We start from the raw sequence: 23,909 nt of genomic DNA on the forward strand, positions 1-23,909 counted from the left end.
AGAAGATATTATAAACAGAGCCCTTGCTGACCAAGATATAGGAGTTAAAATAAATGGCACTTTAATAAACAATTTGAGATACGCTGATGACACAGTATTAATAGCAGAAACCCCGGAAGATCTCCAAACACTGATAAACAGAATAGTAGAGTGCAGCGAAAAGTTCGGTTTATCACTTAACATCAAAAAAACAAAAATAATGATGGTGTCGAAATCTCCACAAAATTTTTCTGACATAACCGTACATGATCAAAGAATTGAGCGTGTTAGAAAATATAATTACCTGGGAACTGTGATTAATGAAAACAACGACAACTCTGAAGAAATCAAGATCAGAATAGCAAAAGCTAGAGCTACTTTTACCAAAATGAAAACAGTTTTATGCGGAAGAGAGCTAAGTTTAAATCTTAAAATTCGCCTGATGAGATGTTACGTGCTGTCAGTTCTTTTCTATGGAATGGAAGCTTGGACACTGAAAAAGATCGATACAAGGAAAATAGAAGCATTCGAGATGTGGATGTACCGCAGGATACTGAGAATATCGTGGACAGAGAGAGTGACAAACATGGAAGTGTTGCGAAGGATGCAGAAAGAAAAAGAACTTGAGCTTACTATTAAAAAGCGCAAACTGCAATACTTGGGACATATAATGAGGGGACAAAAGTACCAGCTACTACAATTAATTATTCAGGGAAAAATAATAGGTAAAAGATCCATTGGCAGAAGAAAACATTCATGGTTGAAGAATTTAAGAGATTGGTACAAGTGCAGCAGCTGCCAATTATTTAGATCTACGGTATCAAAAATACGCATAGCCTTGATGATAGCCAAACTTCGGAACGAGGACGGCACCTGAAGAAGAAGAAAATCATTGAGCTCGTAATTTAGATACTATAAGAAGTTTTCACTTTTGTCGGCACTCCCACGAGTGCCTTTATTTTTTTTTACATTCTATGTGATTAAAAAATAAGACTCAGCGAAATTTTAAACCACCCACTTTCCCCCTCTCCCACCATTAAAAACAACGTTTTTCGTTTATATTTTTTTAAGTGGGACACAATCAATTTTTAAAATTTCAAAAAAAACACACTCTCTTTTGAGGCTTTTACAAAACATGTCTATTTTTATGGACTTGTAGGTTGAGTGTACCTACAAAACTTCAAAATAATTTTTTTATTTTTTTTAAAGCGTATACATTTTTCTGAGATGGCTGTAAGTCTAATTTTTTTCTTATTTTGTGTATTCTATCAAACGCTATATTTCTAATATTTTCAGAATTTTGCGTAAGGTTCACCTCCTACAAAACTCAGAAAAACTGTTTTTTTTTTTCAGGGGGTTTTGGGGATTTTCCTTATTTTATAGACCTCCGAAATAGATCAAATCAAGGTTTTTAATAGGTTATAGAAAAATTGAAGTAATTCAATGAAGTACTTCAATAAGTACTTACTAAAGTAATTGAAGTACTGAAGTAAGCACGTTCAAACTCGAAAAAATGCACTAAAAACTATTTTTCGGATTTTTGAAGGTGGAGAACGTAACGGAAAAATGTGAAAAGGGTTAGATATATAGTTTCAGTAAAACACATCTCCAAAAAAATGTAGGTAAGTATATGCTTGTTTCAAAAAAAAAATAAAAATAAAAAAACATTTTGACGTTACGTACACTCAACCTAGGGATCTATAAAAATATAATATATGTTTTGTTAAAGCTTTAACAATGCGTGTGAATTTTTTTGAAATTGTAGAAAATTTTGCGTCCCGTTTAAAAAAAATAAAAACGAGAAATAACGTTTTTGTTGGTGGGAGAACGGGGAAGGGGGTTATGGGTTAAAATTACGCTTAGTATTAATTTTTAATTACATTGAATGCAAAAAATTGAATTCTGGGAGTGAGGGCATCTTGCCTATCTTAACTGTCAACGGGAGAGATAGGAACAAGGTGGCTAGCAGCTTTATTTAATAGAATTATGGAAGTTGGACAAATGAGAGACGAATAGAGAAGCAGTATACTTGTACCTATCTACAAAAACAAGGGAGATATACAACAATGTACAAAGTACAGGGCTATAAAACTGCTTAGCCACACCATGAAAATATGGGAAAGAGTAATTGGGAAAGAGATCGAAATATCCGAGAATCAATTTGGCTTTATGCAGGGCAGTTCAACAACAGATGCAATTTTCATTATAAGGCAGTTGATGGAAAAACACAGGAGTAAAGAAACAAACGCTCATATGGTATTCACTGATCTTGAGAAACTGGTGAATATGTAAAGATTGTGAGGAATATGTATGAGGGAGTAACGACTAGTGTTAGGACAGGTGTGGGAGAGACTGGTAAATTTCATGTGAAAGTAGGATTGCACCAAGGCTCGGTGCTTAGTCCGTATTTATTCTCATTAGTTTTGGACCAGATACAGCGAAACTACAAGGTAACATTCCATGATGCTTAATGTATGCTGATAATGTCGTGTTAGTAGGAAATAGTGAAAGAGACTTAGAACAAAAACTGGAACAGTGGAGACAAGCTCTGGAGGAAAAAGGTTTAAACCTTAGTAGGCCAAAGACAGAGTATTTGCAATGTTCATTTAAAGATGGAGTTGCAACAAATAAAATGGTATCTTTGAATGGTGAACTGATTGTAAAAAGCAATAGTTTTAAGTACCTGGGATTGGCATTAAAGAGTAATGGAGAAATAGATAGGGATGCATGCAGTAGAATTAAGGCACGATGGATGAAGTGGAAGGAAGCGAGTGGTGTGCTGTGTGACAGGAAAATTCCAATGAAGTTGAAGAGAAAATTCTATATAACAGCCATAAGACCGGCTATGATGTACGGAACTGAATGTTGGGCAGTGAAAAAGAAAGAGGAACAACGAATGCATGTGGCGGAAATGAGAATACTTAGATGGATGAGTGGAGTGACAAAAAAGGATAAAATTAAAAATTAGTATATTAGGGGAAGTCTAGGTGTGGCACCAATTAATGCCAAAATGAGCGAGCATAGGTTGAGATGGTTTGGTCATGTTCAACGTCGAGATGCTAATCACCCAATACTAAGAATTGCTGAAGTGCAGATTCCAGGAAGGAGTAGGAGAGGAAGACCAAAGAAAACGTGGGGGGAAACGATTAGGCAGGACATGTTGGTAAAGTGGATTAATATTGATATGACCCAAGATAGAATTGTATGGAGAAATGCAATTAGGGAAGGCGACCTCGCATAGGGATAAGGCAAAGAGAATGATGATGATGATGATTAACTTTCAACGCATGTGCCACTGAAAAGTGAGAGCATAGTGTTTATGCGTTTTCTTGTAGGTTCTCTTTTTCTTTTGGGTTGTTAGCTAAAAGAAAAAAAACAGGTTGTTACCCAAAAAAAAGTAAATTACGGTGCCTAAAGCGATTAGCAAATTTTACCTCTACCAGCTCTAATATCCGGTTTTACCAACGACAGATAGTAGTATATTCGATGAATAAAGTTATTCTACCAACAAATCTGACACATCTACGTTTCACTGATGTCAAATAAGACTTATTTTATTTATTTATTATATAAATATTTTCTCTTCGAATAAATTGACAAGTTAATCTCGCTTTAACCCTTAACTACAGACATCCGGTATTTTTTACCGGCGGGCATTCCCAAAATGTGGATTTCGTGGTAACCTCACAACTTACAAGTTCATGTGTCTCTGTACCTCTCGGGCAGTTTGTATAACAATGCTAGTCAAAGCGTGTATTGTGTATTGTCAATATTTTCTTTTCTGGTACACATCAAAAATCTTAACCGGTAAAAATTACCGGATGTCTGTGTTAAGGGAGTATTTTTATATGAGTACTATATTTGTAAATCTGAAATGTTTACATTATTTTTTTGTGTTTTTGGGGAAAAAGTAAAGAAATGGACTGTGGAAGACATCCTGGACCTTCAATGAAGGTTAAATTTGAAGATAAAAATTTTGAGGCCACTTTGCAAAAATGGAATTGCCATTTAATTTTATTACAATTTTACCCCTTGCAGATTTTTTTTCATGGATGTAAAAATTTTCGTGGATGCTATTTTATATTTCCTTTGTGATTCTATGTTACGTTTATTTGTTAAAAAAAAGTTTAAATTTTTGTCCATAACATTTATGGCCGTTTGTTTCAATAGACCAAAAATGTTACCAAAATTCTGGTTTAATATATTATTCTTCAAAAATCTTGTATTATATTATTAAAATCACTCATTTTACCATTTTTCACATATCTAGAGACTCCATAAAAACACATAATGCAAAACGTTTTTGTTTTTTATTATTAACTTTATATTTTGACTCTATTTTATAATGACCGGTAAAAAATACCGGGAGTCTGTAGTTACGTGATAATATTGGGATGTCTGTAGTTAAGGGTTAAATATCTATAACAAAGAAAATTCGTCAGTTTAACTTTAAATTATCAAAATTGTATTGAAACAATTTTTTTTTTTAAATCGACTAATAAATTTAATTCGACGAATAACTATTCATTGATTTATTTGTTGTTGGTGAAACCAGCCCTTAGTCTACTAAGAAATAAAATAAAAAAAGGAATATAAATTAATTGTCCTTTTTCTCACATTGGTCGTCGTCAGGAAATCATTCCTGTTCCTAGTACCAATTCTGTTTCTATGAAGTATATGGTTTCATAAGTCCATAAGTAGGGTGCTAACCTGGCTGTAGACCCCCTCCTTTTTTATCCGGGCTTGGGACCGCAAACAGTTCTGTCGAGCTACTCGATATATCCAAAAAAACTTCAGACGGAGATAATTATTGTATCATTGTACGTATACTCATCATCATCAACATAGATTTGTCTACTGCTGAACTAGGCTTCCCGTAAAATTTTCCACCTATCTCTATGTTGGGCTTCCTGCATCCAATTTGTAGTCCTAAATTATATCCTAAGATTGTATCAGTTTTGACAATATTTTTCAAAAAGCTTTTATTAAATGTAACGGATTAAATGAGAATCAAAAATAAACTTTATAGTAGCCCAAATCGCAAACGCGTTATATAATATATTTTTAGTATTTATACAAAAATCTATCAACAATTTTATAAAGCTGTCTTTTAAAAACATAGATTTCCCAATATAAATATTTGAAATTTTGAAAATCCTAACATCATATTATATTTATATAGTACGTAATATTCAAAACGGTGTCATCATTCAAAATCCAAAAAGTTATCACTAGTAATACCACTAGAGGTCAAATTATTTCCGGAAATTTTTTTGAGATCATGAATATTTTGAAAATTTCCCGAGTCGCAGACGAGGGAAATTTTCTAAAAATATTCATGATCAAAAAAAAATTTCCGGATATTAATTTGACTTCGCGTGGTATTCGGTAAGAAAATTCCACACCAAATTTGCATTTGAAAATCCAAAGCTGCATGAACAGATTAATAGTGCGCCATAGCTTTGTCAGCAATTATTTAGGCTTTCAAATTCGTAATTTCTACTCATTGTAGTTGCATGGGAATACCATTTCAAGATAGAAAATAGTATATTCTTCAATTTTACATAAGTTTTGAGTAACTACAAGTGATAGAAAATGAATCAAAACTAAATTATGTAAACAAATAAAAACCAGTCTGTCAAAAATGTTCTGTTATTGTAAACGTCAAAAAATTTCCACTATAATTCGCTGTTGGGTACCCCACGAGCAAAAAATTTCCGATAAAATACCTCCGTTGCCATGGTGATCTGTCAAAATAACGTATTTTGATTGGTTCAAAATTACAGGTGTGGAATTTTCACTAGTAATACCACTAGAGGTCAAATTATTTCCGGAAATTTTTTTGAGATCATGAATATTTTGAAAATTTCCCGAGTCGCAGACGAGGGAAATTTTCTAAAAATATTCATGATCAAAAAAAAATTTCCGGATATTAATTTGACTTCGCGTGGTATTCGGTAAGAAAATTCCACACCAAATTTGCATTTGAAAATCCAAAGCTGCATGAACAGATTAATAGCGCGCCATAGCTTTGTCAGCAATTATTTAGGCTTTCAAATTCGTAATTTCTACTCATTGTAGTTGCATGGGAATACCATTTCAAGATAGAAAATAGTATATTCTTCAATTTTACATAAGTTTTGAGTAACTACAAGTGATAGAAAAGAATCAAAACTAAATTATGTAAACAAATAAAAACCAGTCTGTCAAAAATGTTCTGTTATTGTAAACGTCAAAAAATTTACACTATAATTCGCTGTTGGGTACCCCACGAGCAAAAAATTTCCGATAAAATACCTCCGTTGCCATGGTGATCTGTCAAAATAACGTATTTTGATTGGTTCAAAATTACAGGTGTGGAATTTTCTCTGTAATACAACTGTTTAACCAGCAAAACAGCTCCAGAACACGACCTAATCACTGGAAAAATTATGAAAGAACTACCGCAAAAAGGGATACTTATGTTAACCTACCTTACTAACGCCATCGTAAGACTTAAATATTTTCCAGCGCAATGGAAGGTAGCGCCGGTAATGCTAATCCCTAAACCTGGTAAACCTCAACACGAGACAACTTTTTACTGCCTGCCATGTCGAATATTATGTAAAAATTACTAGCTAAGAGACTAATGAAAACTATTGCAGAAAAAGAACTTCTACCGATACACCAATTTGAATCAAGAGCCAACCATTCAACAATTGAACAGATTTATCGAATGGTAGAATTAATCCAAGACTCTTTTGAAAGTAAGCAATATTGCTCAACTGCATTCATCGATGTGAGCCATGTTTTGGCAAGGTGTGGCATCAGGGACTGCTATGTAAACTGAAAAAGGACCTACACCAGAACACGTATGACAAACTATACTCATACATAGGTACCTAAAAGAAAAATATTTGCAGGTAAAAAATGAAGACGAAATATATATATACCGTGTATTTACCTCCGATTTACCTACTGACAATAAAGTGCATACAGCCACGTTTGCAGATGATACCGCAATAATGGCGTTACAGTCAGGTCCTATTTTTGCAGCACAAAAACTCAAAGAAAACTTAAATAAAGTCCAAAAATGTACTAAGAAGTGAAAGATGAAACTTAATGAATCTAAATCAAGCCACATAGTATTCACTAAATGCCATAGCGATTCACCTCAAATATTACTCAACAATGCTCCCCTTCCAACGGTGGATACTGTAAAGTACTTAGGCTTACATATGGACAAGAGACTCACCTGGAAAACTCATATATGAAAAAAAATTTAAGGCACTCGTGTGAGTGCCGACAGAAGTGAAAACTTCTGGCAAACCAAGCGTCTTCGTGTACACACACTATCTCTCTTCCTATCTTTATAACTCCGGTCGAACTTATAGGCAATTCAACTTATAGTATATAAATTACTAATATCTCGCCGTAGCGATGACGGTCGCTACCTTATCCAAATGCTTTTTCCCCATCCAAACAGAAGTGCTATACCTATATTATATACGCGCTGCGTACGTCCTAAGCTTTTTATGTATATATACACATAATATAAATACGTACCTACAAAATTTATTTCGGCGAAGTGATGACGGTCGCAAATTCAATGTTTTTCCCCCATCCAAAAAGTGCACAACATCCCTAAAAAAGTTTTCACTTCAAAAATTTATTTCGCCGGAAGCAGTGAAGGTCGCGATAACGGCAGCTAATTCAATACTTTTTTCCCATCTAAAATATGCACAACGTCCCTAAAGAAGTTTTCACTTTAAAAATGTATTTCGCCGAAGCGATGATGGTCGCGATGACGGTCGCTAATTCAATAGTGTTTCTCCGTCTAAATAGTTCACAACGTCCCTGCCTAGAAGTTTTCACTTCAATAATATACGTACAAAATTTATTTCGTCGAAGTAATGACGGTCATAGACTGTACATTTATTTTAAATTTAAATATTCTACACAATTTATATCTACATACACATAATAAATATACGTACAAAATTTATTTCGCAGTAGAGATGACGGTCGCAATGACGGTCGCGAAATAAATCCTTTTTCCCCATTCAAAAATAGGTTTTACATTTATTTTAAATTTAAGTACTTGTTTACAATTTATGTATACATACATTTATAATATAGGTACGTACAAAATTTATTTCGTCGTAGATATTACGGTCGCGATGACGGTCGCGAAATAAATCCTTTTTCCCCATCGAAAAATGGGTTTTATATTTATTTTAAATTTAAGTACTTCTATACAATTTATGTATATAGGTACATACACAAAATATAGATACTTACAAAATTTATTTCGCTGAAGAGATGACGGTCGCGAAATAAATCCTTTTTCGCCATCCTAAAATAGGTTTTACATTTATTTTAAATTAAATGCTTCTATGCAATTTGTATACACATACACATAATATATTATAGCATAAGCGATGACGGTCGCGATGACGGTCGCGAATTCAATGCTTTTTCCCCTATCCAAAAATCGCACAACGTCCCTAAAGAAGTTTTCACTTCAAAAACATCTTGATGCCACATTTAGAAAATTTTACTGGTTACTCGGAAGGAAGTTGTCGTTGAGAAATAAACTACCTACTAGCGTACAATGCCAATACCATACTCAATCCAATTTGGACTTACGAAATACAGATTTGGGGCACTGCTTCAAAATCCCACCTAGCAATCATGGACCGATTTCAAAACAAGATGTTACGAGCAATAACTGATGTGCCATGGTTTATAAGCAACGAAGACGTTCTACAAGATATTCAAGTGCCAACTTGAAGAATTGAGTAAAGTGATAGTGTCACACAGTGATAAATATTTACGACGACTAGAGAACCACCCGAATATATTAGCGTTATTGAACAATAGCCAGAAAATTAGAAGCCTTAAGGTGATACAGTAGCGATCAACAAGTAGCCAAAACGCGTTACAAGATTGCGGCTGTAATTTTGAATATTTTTTCGAGATATTTGGCACACTTATTCGTAATATAATAAAGAATGGCGGTACAGAGCCCAATTTGAAAAATATATTAATATGTGGAAATTACTCTGTAATTAAATACAATATTAAAAAAACGAGCCTCTACCGCCATTAAGAAGAACAAAAATATACACTTTCTTCAAATAAACTTTTTTATCCGATGCCTAGATTTTGTGTCATTTTGGAACTACTAATGAAATAAAAAATTTTAGTAGTTCCAAAATGACACAAAATTTAAGCATCGGATAAAAAAATTTATTTGAAGAAAGTGTATTTTTTTGTTCTTCTTTATGGCGGTACAGGCTCGTTTTATTATTATTGTATTTAATTACAGAGTAATTTCCACATATTAATATATTTTTCAAATTGGGCTCTATACCGCCATTCTTTATTATATTACGAATACGTGTGCCAAATATCTCGAAAAAATATTAAAAATTACAGCCGCAATCTTGGAACGCGTTTTGGCTACCTGTTGATCGCTACTGTTTCCTCTTAAGCAAAAATTACTATTAGATTTACCATACTTGAGTTAAGAAACGCTGATTGTAATCGTAATGGTAATATTCATGTAGAGTAAATATTAATTGAGATATTTGTCCCATACATCAAAATTTGTCCGACTATTAGCAACCGTTAAGCTATTAACAAATTTTCAGCTTGCTATTAATAAACTTGTTTTTTGTACGCGGGATCCAGGCCTATAAAAACAAAAATTAACTTTTTAGCAGCCCAAACCGCATGCGAGTTATATTATATAATTTTGGTATACAAACATCATTCTATCAACAATTTTATTTAAAAACAAAGATTGCCCAATAAAAATATTTGAAATTTTGAAAATCCTGACATCACATATTTATATAGTATGTAATATTCAAAACAGTGTCATCATTCAAAATCCAAAAAGTTATCTCTGTAACAGTTTAACCGGCATTCCCCTAATAACATTATTTTATCGGTATCAAGGTTCACTCGCCAATCAGCGGTGCCCACCTCTATCAACTTGTATTTATAAACGCCGTGAATATCCCAACAGACTACTAAACGAATACATACATAGCGAGCGAGATCTCAAACACAGTTTTTACTTAACTTTGACGTTAGTGAGCCGGTAAACATTGCTTTAAAATCATGTCGGAAGAATTAGTGGTAACAACGGAAATTGGCAAGCTTCGGGGCAAAGCCCAGAAGGATTACCATGGTGATAAATTTTATAGTTTTAGTGGAGTACCCTACGCCAAGCCACCCATAGGGGAACTTAGATTTAAGGTAGGTCATTTTTACCCTTTTTATTTTTCTTGACCTGGTACATTTAGTTTTAATTAAGTAGTTTGCCTCTATTGAGAGGATATGCACTTATGGTCTATTTTTATCCTTTATTTAATCAAATAGGTACAGTCTCACCTTGTCCTACTGTTTGCGGAAGATGATGTGAATACAAATAATTACACATCCTTCAACTACTTAGTAATTTTTTTTGTAAAAATTTACACTGATCTTTATTTACTAACGTGTTTATATAGCTCAGGGCCTTCTGCTTCTACAAAAAACATAATATATTTTCATACTCATGTTTTGTACTTAATAGTCAATCTAATTTAATTTTTCTTTTTGTAATGATCTTCTTTTATCAATTTGCACGGTTTATAAAATTTAACTACTTTTGAACAATTCAAAGTAGGTACTTACCAAATAACTTTCTTTTTGTTTTGTCGTTTGTCTGATTTTCTTTTTAGCCATCCCCTGATTGTTGAAAGTTGAAGAGACAAGGAACCCATCTGCTTCGTTATTTATAAAAACTCATTTGCTTTGATTTTTATGTATTCTTTACAATCAGAAAATAACCTGTTTACTAACAGTTAAGTTTTCGTTCCATGACGTTTATGTTGATATATTTATTTTCATTATTTCCTCATTTACTATATTGATATTTGTGATATTATTATATGTCTTTTTTATTCACTGACCTTTTTTAACAATATGTTTAACAATGTATTTAACAATAATGCTGATGGTTATGGTCAGTTGTTTGTTTATTTTCCTAAATTCCACTGATAGTCTCATTGATATAGTTCTCTTATATTATAATTATATTATATAATACTTCCATTTCTCATTCATACTAATTGTCTACTATTTTTTATTGGAACCCCATTTTGCTTGCTTAAAGTACGCCTCAGCGTCTTTAAATTCTACTTTCAAAAACGCGCGTTTTAAAGTTACCATGGCAACGTCAACAGTTTTAAATATTGATATGACATGAAAGGAGTACTCGTAACGTCAAATAAATAAAATATGATTAAAATATTACTAACATATATTTCAAACGCTTTATTCAAATATTTGAAAATCTTAATCTCTTAAATGAATGTAAAAGTACAGTTGACATGTTTGAAATATTTATACTTCCGTTTTATAATCAGAGAAAATGCTGTTCAAATTAATACTACCGACATTCTCGGAAGCCCATGAGGTTGTACTTCCATTAACGGCGCTCCCAATAACATTTTCCGAGGGTAAACAAGCACACCGCCTTCATCTGTATCTCTTACCTTTTGCTCTTCCATCCATTTAACCAACTTGTATGCTTTTTTATAAGCGTCTTCCGATTTTTGAAGTATTAACTGCGATTGTACTTTACTATTTAAGTAATCAATGTTAGAACTCATTTTTAAGCAATATATAACCTTCAATAACAATTATTAATCTTATGTGACAGTTTGCAAATTAATTTTTGTTTTTGTCATTTCTATAAAAACGAAAGGTATGCTGATGTACATCACAAATTCACCCATTTTACATTATTAGTTCTTATTTGAATTTTTTGTAGTAATAATACATGATTTCAAAGTGTAAAGTATTCGTAGATATCTGGTCTTAAAAACACTTGCTCGATTAATCGCGCGTATTTTAAAGACCTCAATATCCACTTATAATTGAATATTACTATTTTAATCCCACGAATAATGCTTAAAAATCCTGGTATATTCTCAACCTGAAAGTTAATCATATGTGAGAGATATCCATCAGACAGCTCACATCCCTCCATTATCCCTCCATAAGTACCTGCTATCGATTGCTAATTAACCAGACACTCGATGATTAACATGACATGATTTTCAAAGGATTCGCCCCACTGTATCACCTACCACTCCATCAGAATTATGACACTGCAATCCTCGAGCTTATCTTGTGCTTTGCAAATTAATTCCATTCGGTATTTCGTAGAGAACGGAGATTTTCTATGGAGACTTAATTATCAATAATTAATGCCAATTAAAGGTAGATGTGTAATGAAGGCAAATTCTAAAGGAGATATTAATTGATTTTTGATGTATTAATAAAGAGTGGTTAGTTATGTTGAAAAAATATGAGTTACGTTAAAATGAATCCTATTGTTACAGCATAGAAAATTGCAAACATCAGTTATAATTGGTATTCTAAATATAGATTAATATAAAAACGAGATTAGGACCAACATAACACGTGTTAGTGTCGGATATTAATTAGTTAAATAAACTGTAACATATTGAAATATTTTAAATTACGAGAAAACATAATTCAACCAGTAGTCAAAAGAAGTAGGAACTAAAATTCTAATTGTTATCCTCTGGTGCCTTTTAAGATTTTAAATGTAAAGCAAATCAGGGGGTTCAAACAGAATTAGTCGAAAAGGGAATCTATAACTGCATTCACGACCTATCGTTTACCGTAATAACAATGTTTAGTGAATCAGTTCCCTGTATATCCTCAAAAGTGAATACAAATAAAATGAAAGTAAAGATGATTCCGATGAAAACCGAAGAAATAAAGAGAAGAATAAGATTGACCTGGGCATCATTCGGAAAACTGTCTTATATTCTAAAGAACAGAAAATACCCGCAATACCTAAAAACAAGAGTACCTATTCAATCAATGTATACTCCCTGTTCTAATATATGGCTCTCAGACATGGAGGTTTACAAAAGAAAATATGGAAAAAATAGCAAAGACAGAAATATCCATGGAAAGACAAATGCTGAACATTAAACTATCAGACAGGAAAAGAAACGAATGGATCCGTAACAAAACAAAAGTTAAAGATGTCTCTACCCAAGTAGCAAAGCTTAAATGGAAGTTTGCCGGACACACCCTACGGCAGAAGGATGAAAAATGGACTAAGATGATTATGCATTGGAGACCGTGGAACCACAAACGAAAAAGGGGAAGGCCACATATGCGATGGTCACATGAACTGAAGAAACACACTGGGTCAAAGTGGATGCAAATTGCCCAAGATAAAGAGTCATGGAAGAAGGAAGAGGAGGCCTATATGCAAGGATGGATGTTTAGGGCTGATTAGATACATAGAAAGATGATTCAGATTTGATTACAGAACAGGACCTCTACTATGTGCTTATAAGTATTTCAGCATTAACGTAGCCTCATCAGAGCACCAGATTTGTGAGGTACATTCTTCTTCTCTTTTGGGATTATAACCCTGGATGGGTCTTTGCCTGTTTGGCTATGTCCTCCCATCCAGATCTCTCTTGTACTCTTCTCAACCATTGTTTTACCTTTATAGTCTTCAAGTCGTCTTCGACATCATCTAACCACCTCTTTCTGGGTCTTCCTTTTTTTCTTCTTCCTGTCGGCTTCCATTGTAATATTTTTTTGTTATTTTTGTAGCTTCGTGTCTCTGAATATGTTCCAACCATGACAGTCTTTGACTTGTCACAAATCTTAAAATATCGTACCCTTCAATTAATTTATTAATTTCGTCGTTTCTTGTGACTCAGATTACGTAGTGTATCTATAGTTCTGGTAAATGCTCCTACAACTGACAAACCAGACGACAGATGTGAAGCCTTCTATAATAAATTATCCCAACACAAGCCTTCCAAAAATAGATTTAACTTTGAACATTACGGACCTAAATGCCAAGATTGGTAAGGGACGGATTGAGTGAATTTGGAGAAGAAGAAGAAGAAGAAGGAGAAGAATAAGATAAGAAGAGTTTCTAATTACTAATACTTATTTTAAACGCCCATAATGAAGATTGGAAATTACTTTAAACACCCATAACGAAGACATGGAAATCACTTTAAGATACTCCACAGTGAGAAATCAAATAGATTACAATATGATTAATAAAAGATTTTGTAACAGTATATCATCAGTCATGACATACCTAGGAGCCGATATAAAGTTAGACAATAACCTACTGATGAGCAAAATTAGGCTCAGGCTAAAAAATATTCAATGCACATAGTGTCAACCCAAAATACGACATCAGGCTACTGAAGGAAAAAAACACACTGAATATATAGAGAAAGGCACATACAGTAGAGAAAGGCACTACACAAGTTTCAAGATATGCAGGACAGAAACCTAATGTGTATAATTAAATACAATATTAGTTTATAAGAAAATTTAGCCTTCCAGGAATTATTAGAATATATAATTTCTTGTGGAACTCGCTAGACACCAGAAAAACGATCTAAAATACTCTAAGGAAAATCGCGACAAATAAAAACGAACAATTTGCTCGACGAAAAACAAAGCTATGAATGAGTCACAAAGCTATGAATGACGGTAGACTACAAGTACCACAAGTACGATATTGAATCTAAAAAAACCGTTGTCCATGTTATGGAAATTCCTGTAGATTAACCTCTAAATTTAACTTAATTAAATTTTACAAGCTCTTTAATTATTGTACATGATATATAAAATTGTTTTTTATTCTTCATATCTTTTAAAATTTAAGGTAGACGTACTCGTTTGCGACACTAAATTGCATAGTAGTGTAATATAGCAATAATGTGTATAGAATACCAACCTACCTCGTTTGAGTTGTCGCTAATGTCAAGTTCACGATACCAGTTACACCAGTTGTGTTCCATGGTTCATGGTTATTGCCATATTATTGCATGTGTTGCCTTTCATTTCCTTATTAATTTAATTATACACACAATAAAAATTAAACAATAATGACAATGTACCAATGCTGCTTCAATAAAAGTTAAAAAAAAGCAAATTAAATAAAATGTGCACAATCGTTTTATAAATCTTGATTTTTGTATTCTATTGACTTCGATTTGATCATATTGTTTGGTGTTTCTACTGCTTTACTTCCTTTAGTAATTCTTTTTTTCTATTTTAATATCTTCTTCGGCTCTGTTTGTAATCGTCACACCGAGGTTTCGAATTGTTTCACTTTTTCAAAACAATTGTCTCTACTTCCATTACTTTAGGTTATCTTCGAGCCCATTTTTTTGCTCTGGTTTCAAAGTCTTTAATAGTTATTTATGATATAAGTGTTAAAAGTACAATTTTAAGGCACGCATGTGAAAGTTTGCAGAATGAGCGAAGCGAATTCTGAAATTAAAAATGTACTTTTTAACACGTACATCATACAATATTTTTTCTACAAACGTTATAAATTTATAAAATTCAATATTTTTATTAATTGCTGAAACCATTAAACCTATGGCACCTTAAAAGGTTGAACTGGTTGTTTACACTCGAGGGGAATGTCTAAAAATTCTTAGCGAAAATATTATACTGTTGCATAAACTTGTTTTTTCTACAAACGTCTTAAAAATGCAATAATACAGTTTAAATTAAATTTTAAAAAACCTTTTAAACCATCTTTTTCAAATTGCGTAAGTTGTACGGTTGTACTATTAATATTAATGTTAATAAATGAAATATAAATATTTTGACGTTTCACAATTTGACAATTCACTTTTAACTGCAGTGCCTTAAAATTTTTAAAGCACTAGTGCCTTAAAGTAGCATTTTTAACTCACCTATGGAGTGCTAAAAAAATTGCATTTTTAACACGGTTGTAGAAAAAAGATTTTATTTTCATTTATGCATAGTCCAGACTTTTCTAGTATAATTTCTATTTTTTAATATTGTTATTAGTTATGCCATTATTGTCTGCAAAGCGATAACTTGTCTCTTGTAGAATATTATAACATCTGTATCTACGCCACTTGTTGTATGGTAGCTTCTAGGACTCACATTTCTCACTTTGTCCATTAGTATAGTATTAATTTACAGTTTCTTCTGCAAAACATAATTTCTATTGTATTTACTCTGTTTTCCGTTCTTTTATTTGTCATCCACGTCTCCGTGCCATACAGTGAACAGCTTTCCACTATGGTCTTAAAGATTTTGTGTTAAGTTTTAATAACCACGATAAATATCCAAAAGATATAAAAATGGAAAAGATAAAAGCAAAAGGAATTATTGATTAAGAAAAACAATTCGGTTTTAGAGTATTGTATGAGTAAAAACCAAGAATTTAGAACACTTACTTTTAAGATCAACAACTATAAAAGATATCTATAATTATTTTTATTGTCTTTATTTAAACACCAAATTTAACAATGTATTTCTCAGCTTTACATGTAAAAGTACTCTTCCTGTCATCGTAAGCGTAGCTGTATGCATCAGGGCAGTTAGATTTGAAGTACTCCGGATAATTCACAGGCCAATCCGTACTTTTACAGGTTTCTGGAGTACCATAAGCGCCACGGCAGCAGTACTGGTCAGTGTTGAAGGCCAGACATGCTGACTTGCATCCTACAGTACCGTGTTCTGTGGTCAATCGAAGCTCTGCAGGACAGTTGTCATTCAAATGACGTTCGCATGCACATTTTTTACAGCTGTACTGACTTCCGTCACCGCTTCCACCTACGGGTTCAAAGCTAACGGCTATATTAAAGCCATCTACTAGGGATATGTCGTAGTAGTCTAGGCCTCCCCATCCTTTTAGAGTGATTTCAGCCAAGGATGCTGGTGGTGCACCTCCATTGCCTAGAAAAAGGGTTCCTATTACGATTTGTCTTACAAAGAAAAAAATGAGTAAATTATTCAGTCTGATTTTGGCATCTTTGCTGATTCTCTGTAGAAGTACTCTATGCAAGGAATTATTAACTATCCACTCTTGATTTCAATTAAAATGAAAAGGTCAAGGTTTGTTGAAAACGTCAACATTTTATACTTGCAAAATGGAACGTACATAATCCATAAATATGCATTATTTGATCACTGTTTAAACAAAGATACCCCCAATCTAATTACACCAATATGCGTAAGCAATTACGCATTGATTAAACAAAAATTGATGTTTTACGAATTACTAAATCACCAATGTGTTGATTTTTTGGGGATCATAAACACAAAAGCTTACGTATTGTGCCGCAGGTTTTATCGCACAAACGTTGCCAATAATGGCTATATTTTTCAATGGGCTTTTCGTAACCTTGACACCAAAATATATCGTAGATACTAACCTCCACATTCAATTCTATTTCCACAATCACCTGTGTCACAATGTTGAGTATTTATGTCACACCATGTTCTTGCCCAAAATCGACCAGCCCAATCTTCTGGCGCTTGCACTGATCTACTAGCTCCTGCTTCAAGAATGAACCCACCATTTGCTAACGCTTCCTTGCCTAAAAACAATATAATGTGCTATAAGTCTTGTATATGTTGTTGAGAGAAACAGGAATAGTTGGAGACATGGACTGCTTGGAAAAAACTAGGACGAATAGGAGAATTTAAATATCTTGTCTTATACATAACGAAAAATGGGACATTAGATCGAAAAATTGCCCACAGGATACAGGATAGTTGTTTTAATTGGAAGCAGATTAAGAGGGTACTCTGTAATCAAAAAATCAAGGAAGAACTGAAAAGATACATAAGAGTGTGGTGAGTGTGAGACCTGTGATGATGCACGGCGTGAAGTGTGGTCTGTAAAGAGTGTTAAGGAAAATAAGATGTCGTTAGCTGAAATGAAAGTCTTACGGTAGATGATGGATAAAACTAGAAGGGACCAAGTCAGGAAAACGTGATTAGGGAATCATCCGGAATGACTACAGTCTTAAAAAAAGTTCAAGAACAGAGACTACAATGGTATGGTCACGTCAGAAGTAGAAATGAAAACTATGTGAGATGAAGAATAGAAGAGCTGCTTGAAGCTTAAGGAAAGAGAGATAAAGAAAAACCTAGGAGAAGGAATGACTGTGTGGAAGTTAAGAGAGAAAGATTTAAATGAAGAAGATACGATAAAGATAGACAGAAATGAGTTGTGAGGAAAAGTAAAGAACACTGACCTCTGAAAAGGAAAAGCTCAGGAAGGATAAGAATATCACCTCCTCAAAATAGCATTTAGCTTCTGTCAATTTTTTAGTATGTAGTTCATTTGAGACAGCTCCTATTTTCCAAAAATTGTTCGTATTAAAAAAATATGCAAGTAGGATATTTTCCTCCCTGTATCGTAACATATATGTTCTACGTAAAACCAGTAACTGATACGAAGGGCCTAAAGTGGAAGGAAAATAGAGGGAAAATTATGAAGAAGCGACAAGTGAAATGCGTGATAAAAAGGAAAAAAGTGAGTAAATAAATCTACTAAACAATCGACTAGCGTGTTCACGATAGCCCAAAACTTCAATTTACTTTACTGTATCTAAAAATAAGTTTTAAATTTCAATTTCTGCAATATTCATAACCTATAGATGTCATTTAAACAAAAACAAATAAACAACAAACAAATGTAAATGATTATAATAGTAACATAATAATTAATACAGTTACCATCGTTTCCTTGTATTCCTACCCATACAGCACCAATTTCTTTATTGACAATTTCAAATTCGACAGCAAAAGCTGACGAGAAAACTGCTACGAGCAATATGTATCGAAACATTATCAAAAAATCAAATAATTTAAGTGCATTTCAGTTTGCAGGTCTTTATATAGGTATTGCACAAAAAACTATTTTTTTTTTTCAAAATACTCAAGATTATTGTGATTACGATAAGGTTTTTAAATAGAATATGAGTAGCAACAGCAATCATTATCCTTTCAAGGGTCTAATAATTATAAAAGTGACTGGAGATTGAGAATTTAATTTGACCCTGTCAAATTAAAGGATGTTATCCACTTGTTTTATTCAAGAGAGATAACCCTAGGGGTAATCAAAACAATCGAAAATATCTGCTAGCTACATCGACACAATAAATAGTAAAAGTAAAAGAAGTACTAACTGACCAAAATGAAGCAGTCAGTGGAAAAAGACAGGGGATTGTCCCTGTCCTATTAGACACTGATCTCACTGTTCAATCTGATTGTCTGACAGACCACGCAATACTAACCTTTCAAACGTAGGATGCTCAAATTTAATCGCCAGAAAATTTAATATGTTAATTTCCTCAAAAAACACCAAATGTATTATTATATCAGCAAATCGAGAGGATCAAGTAAATAGAGCTAACACTCTAACTCGCAAGATGTCTGAATAAAACAATATGAAGGAATAAAACTATAGGGAAAGAAATGAGAGGCAGAATTTAGACAACCGTCATCAGACCAATAATAACATACGTGACAGAACAAGATGACACAGAGACAACAAAAAAATGATAATAACAGTAGAGATGAAATCTCTTTAAAAAATCGATGCTTAGACACTATGGGAGAGAGCTACAAGTATAGAATACGACAGAGATGCAAAGTAGAAAAAATCAAGAACTGGGTAAAAAAGAGAAGAGTAAAATGGAACGATCATATATGCCTAATGACAACAAATAGAGTAGTAAAGACGGCAATAGACGGTTCCCAATAAGGAAAACGATCAGTAGGAAAACCGCGAAAATGATCGACTGAAAACTTACTGGAGGCACATTGATTATATTATAGTCATTTCAATACAAAAGAAAGAAGAAGAAGACTTAAAAATTTAAATGTTTACAAAACAATCATTTGGCAAACGCTCTTTGAAAAAAAGCTTCTGGTAACAAAGAAAGTAGAAACATTCTTCTTTGAAAAGAACTTAAAATATCATCTTTAAATAAGTCTTATCTTCGTCATACCTGTCTTGTTATTCTTCTTCTTGACTTTTTCTACTAAACTTAGATCCTTTTTTAAACGCTTTTTAAATGCTTTTATTTAGTTCAATAGTTTGCGTCAAATCTTTAGACGTTAATTTGACTGCCTTTTCTTCAATGCAAATGAATGACAATTTGCAGGCATTTGCATTCGTGGGAACAATACACGAATAGTCAATATTTTTTTATGTTTATTAATTGTTTAAATAAAAAAAAAAGATTTTACTGGAAAATGCTTAAATTATCTTGCTTTTTACAATATAGAAACTTGAAACTTCTACGGATTGTAGCTAATGATATGAACTATACACAGTTTCACTTTTTACGTTAATTGTTTACGTTATGCTTCATAAAGAAACACTTCTTCTTAACGTGCCCTATCAAGTCCCCTTGACGTTGGCGATTAACATGGCGAAACTGTCTCTGTCACGAGCTATTCTAAATAGGTGTTCTGCTTTCTTTATTCCTGTCCACTCCCGGATATTCTTCAACCAAGAGGCCTGCTTTCTACCAATTCCTCTGCGTCCTTCGATTTTACCCATCATAATAAGTTGAAGAATATTATACCGGTCTCCCCTCACTACGTGTCCAAAATAAGCCATCTTTCTATATTTGATATTATCAAGCAGCTCGCGGGTAGCATTTGCTCTCTTAAGGACTGCCACATTTGTCAGCATAGCCGTCCATGGTATTTTCAGTATACGTCTGTGCAGCCATATTTCAAAGGCCTCCAAACGGTTAATGGTGGATATTTTTAATGCCCATGCTTCGACACCATACAAGAGGACTGACCAAATGTAGCATTTAATCATGCGCTTTCGAAGTTGAAGTTGCAAGGTATCATTATAGAAGAATGACCTCATTTTTAAAAATGTCGTGCGGGCTATCTCGATTCTACATTTTATCTCTTCTACATTTTATCTCTTCTACATTTTATCTCTTTATTTTTAACACTAAGGTTACAAATTTTGAACGCCCATATATTTGTTTATATAAAAATCGGCGCTTATTCGTGTAAAATTTCAATACGATACGAAACAAAACTTCAAATAAAACTCGAATTAAAAAAATTATCGTAGTCTTAAAAAAACACCGGTAGAGACGTTTTGTGCTACAATTAATATTAGAATTCGTTTTGGCGTATTAATTAATTAAACGCTTTTCTTTAGTTCAATCGTTTGGGTCAAATCTTTGGACGGTATAAATCTTTGGATATATGCATTCGCGGGAACAATACAAGAATAATTAATAAAAAAAAATTTTAAAATTGCTTAAGTTCTTTTGTTTTTTACAATGAAGAAACTTGAAACTTTTACATATTTTAGCTAAATATATGAACTATACATAATTTGACTTTTTACGTTAATTGTTTACGTTATGCTTCCTTAATAAACAATAAAGTTTCAATTTTTTTGCCGATTCCGACTACTTTCATGTTTGTACATCATATGTTTTATGCATATTTTAATAAACATGACGATATATTTTAATGTTTGAAAAGTGTTTGAAAAGACTAGAAAGTAAAAAATAAAAAAAATATCAAAAATTTTTTTAAGAAACGCTTTTCTTTAGTTACGAGTGACTAACATTAAAAATAATTATAAAAAAATCAACTAAAAAGCCAAAAATAAAAGAAATTGAAGAAATCTAACACATTCGTTAAAGAAAAGTGTGGGGCGAAAACCGTATATTCGATGAAGACGCGCCACGCTTTTCTTTGACGAATGTGTTTTTTTTTTGGCTTTTTAGTTGATTTTTTTATAATATTTTTAATGTTAATCACTCGTAACTAAAGAAAAGCGTTTCTTAAAAATTTTTTTTTGATATTTTTTTTATTCTATATTCTTGTGCGGTTTTCTTTCGAGGGTTCGCAGGCATGGCATCATGACTAGTCTTCTTATTCTGTTTACAGTTGCTCTAACAAGCTGGTCAGACGAGCAATTAAACCACTTTCTTAGATTGCGCAGCCTCCACATTCGTCGTCTTCCAACGCTACGCTTTTCTGAAAATTTTCCCTGCATATATTGTACTTTTCGTATCTTAAATTCATCATTCAGTTTTGTTTCTTTTGGAAGTCCTTTGAAACGATAACGATACACTACCACTGATAACTGAAATAACATTGAATAATAATACCCCAGTCACTCATGACAGCTATCGTTCACCCTGGTCTAGCTTTTTCAATCGTGACTCTGTGTAAGTAACATATCAGAATTTTTCTGTAAAGCTACATCTCGAAAATGTTCACTTTTCTCGTTATCACTTTAGGCAGAGTGACTCTTCTATACCATAATATAGGACAGGAAGATACTAAATTATTGATGTCATTCATGTACTCATTTCAGCTACCCTGTATAGCCCATTGTTATGGGCAGTTCAACAGTTACACAATGGTCACGAATCCAAATCAAGTTTAAAAAAATTATATTTCTATCTCTCTCTTCACTTGTGAGCACAGTTAAACTAGTTACCTTTGTTTCACCCCATTTGTTTAAAACCTTCTTTCCGTGACCCAGTCTAGTTTGTGTATTAATTTAATGTCTTGATGGGTCCCTAGACGAGAAGCGAGTAACCATGTTATTCCTTACTGATAATCAAATAGGTATAGTGATAATTACTTTCTTTTCTTTGCTTAGGAAGAACTTAAAAAAGTTGTGACTGGCTGAATGGCAAAAGCCTATGCCAAAAAAAAAAAAAAAATCTCTCTCTTACTTGAAGTAAACAACTTTTATCTTTTTGCCTAAAGAATAATATTTTCAATGATAATATATTTTGTTTGATTAGATATGCAAATAATATAACATAAGCACAGCAGATGCTTAACTGATATGAAATGAGTCAACAGCATAGTGTATCCTCAATGTTTAACCAAGTTAGATAGCAAGATATCTGTTTTTTTTCAAATTAAATAATACTGCGATTCATTATAATTTACTAAATTTATTTATAACCAATGCGATAGACTGTCAAAAAACGATTGTTAGAACACAAACAATCTAGCAATAGATAATACGTGTCACAAAAAATTCAACATCATCCACTTAACTTATCTAATCATTTTAATTTTCCCTACGTGCATTCATAGTTGTTTTTCTTAAGTACCCATCATTAACTACACCGTTGGTGGTCTGATAGCAATTGTATTGATTGAGTAGAGCAGAGTATTGTTTTTCTCACACTTTTTTTTCGGCTTTTTTTCTGCAATTTCTTCGCCTCCTTCCATTTAAATTTCATCTCCATCTGCTGGCTCATTATTTTTCAACCTCTTTTTTTTATTTCAAGAGCTTGTCCTCACTTTTTTGGTAGTTGCTCTAATATCCTTTCAGTGTTCCTACTCTTACCACATTATCAGGGTGCTTTAAGTACAAGGGAATGTTGCACTTAACGACTAAAGCACTGTGCTCTTACTATCCTACTTTCAAATGAAAACCAATTTCTCTCACGTCCAAAACTACTACGTCTTATAGTCTTTACATACTGACTGGGGATTTCCTTTTACCTTTCCTAACATCAGCTAGCGTATGTAGTCAAGTGAATTAACAACATAAAAAGAAATTTTATCGTATTTTTATTTCTTCTTCTTGTTCTTAGCCTTCTATCCTTTTTTTGGGACATATGCCTCTCCCAACTCCGGATATTTTTGAGTGTCATCTACGCATCTCATCTGTGGTCTTCCACTTGATCATCTACCTTTATAAGGTCAATGTTGTATTATGGTATTTCAACATTGTTTTTTTGTCTAGTAGTGTGCTCTGAAAAGCTCCATTTGCGTTTGGCAATTTTTGTTGTGATATCCTCGAGTTTTATGTTTGATCTTCTTCTTCTTATGGTGCCTATCCGTTACGGATGTTGGACACTAACATGGCTATTCTGACTTTGTTGACTGCTGCCCTGAAAAGTCCGGTAGTGGTTAAGTTAAACCATTTTCGCAGGTTATGCAGCCAGGATATTCTTCTTCGTCCTGGACCTCTTTTCCCATGCACTTTACCTTGAAGTATGGTCTGAAGAAGGTCATATCGTTGTTCATTGCGAATTATATGGCCCAGGTATTCCAGTTTG

At 33.0% G+C, this 23,909-nt stretch overlaps 2 protein-coding genes across 2 annotated transcripts in view; one reads left to right on the plus strand and one right to left on the minus strand.

The window, feature by feature from the left end:
- The first annotated feature begins 9,979 nt into the window (after window positions 1-9,979).
- LOC126886383 (esterase B1-like) overlaps window positions 9,980-23,909 on the plus strand; it is a 40,452-nt gene continuing 26,522 nt past the window's right edge. Inside the window, exon 1 of the mRNA XM_050653289.1 lies at window positions 9,980-10,227. Coding sequence (XP_050509246.1) covers window positions 10,090-10,227 — 138 coding nt within the window. The 5' untranslated portion in view covers window positions 9,980-10,089. The remainder of the gene's footprint in view (window positions 10,228-23,909) is intronic.
- Window positions 16,300-18,734, minus strand: LOC114331868 (uncharacterized). Its single transcript, XM_028281549.2, has 3 exons — window positions 18,559-18,734; window positions 17,247-17,411; window positions 16,300-16,767 (listed from the first exon to the last, which is right to left on the minus strand). The coding sequence occupies exons 1-3, from the start codon at window positions 18,668-18,670 to the stop codon at window positions 16,319-16,321; spliced, it is 726 nt and encodes a 241-aa protein (XP_028137350.2). The 5' UTR covers window positions 18,671-18,734; the 3' UTR covers window positions 16,300-16,318.

The sequence above is a fragment of the Diabrotica virgifera genome, chromosome 6, assembly GCF_917563875.1.
Source record: "Diabrotica virgifera virgifera chromosome 6, PGI_DIABVI_V3a".
Taxonomy (NCBI): domain Eukaryota; kingdom Metazoa; phylum Arthropoda; class Insecta; order Coleoptera; family Chrysomelidae; genus Diabrotica; species Diabrotica virgifera.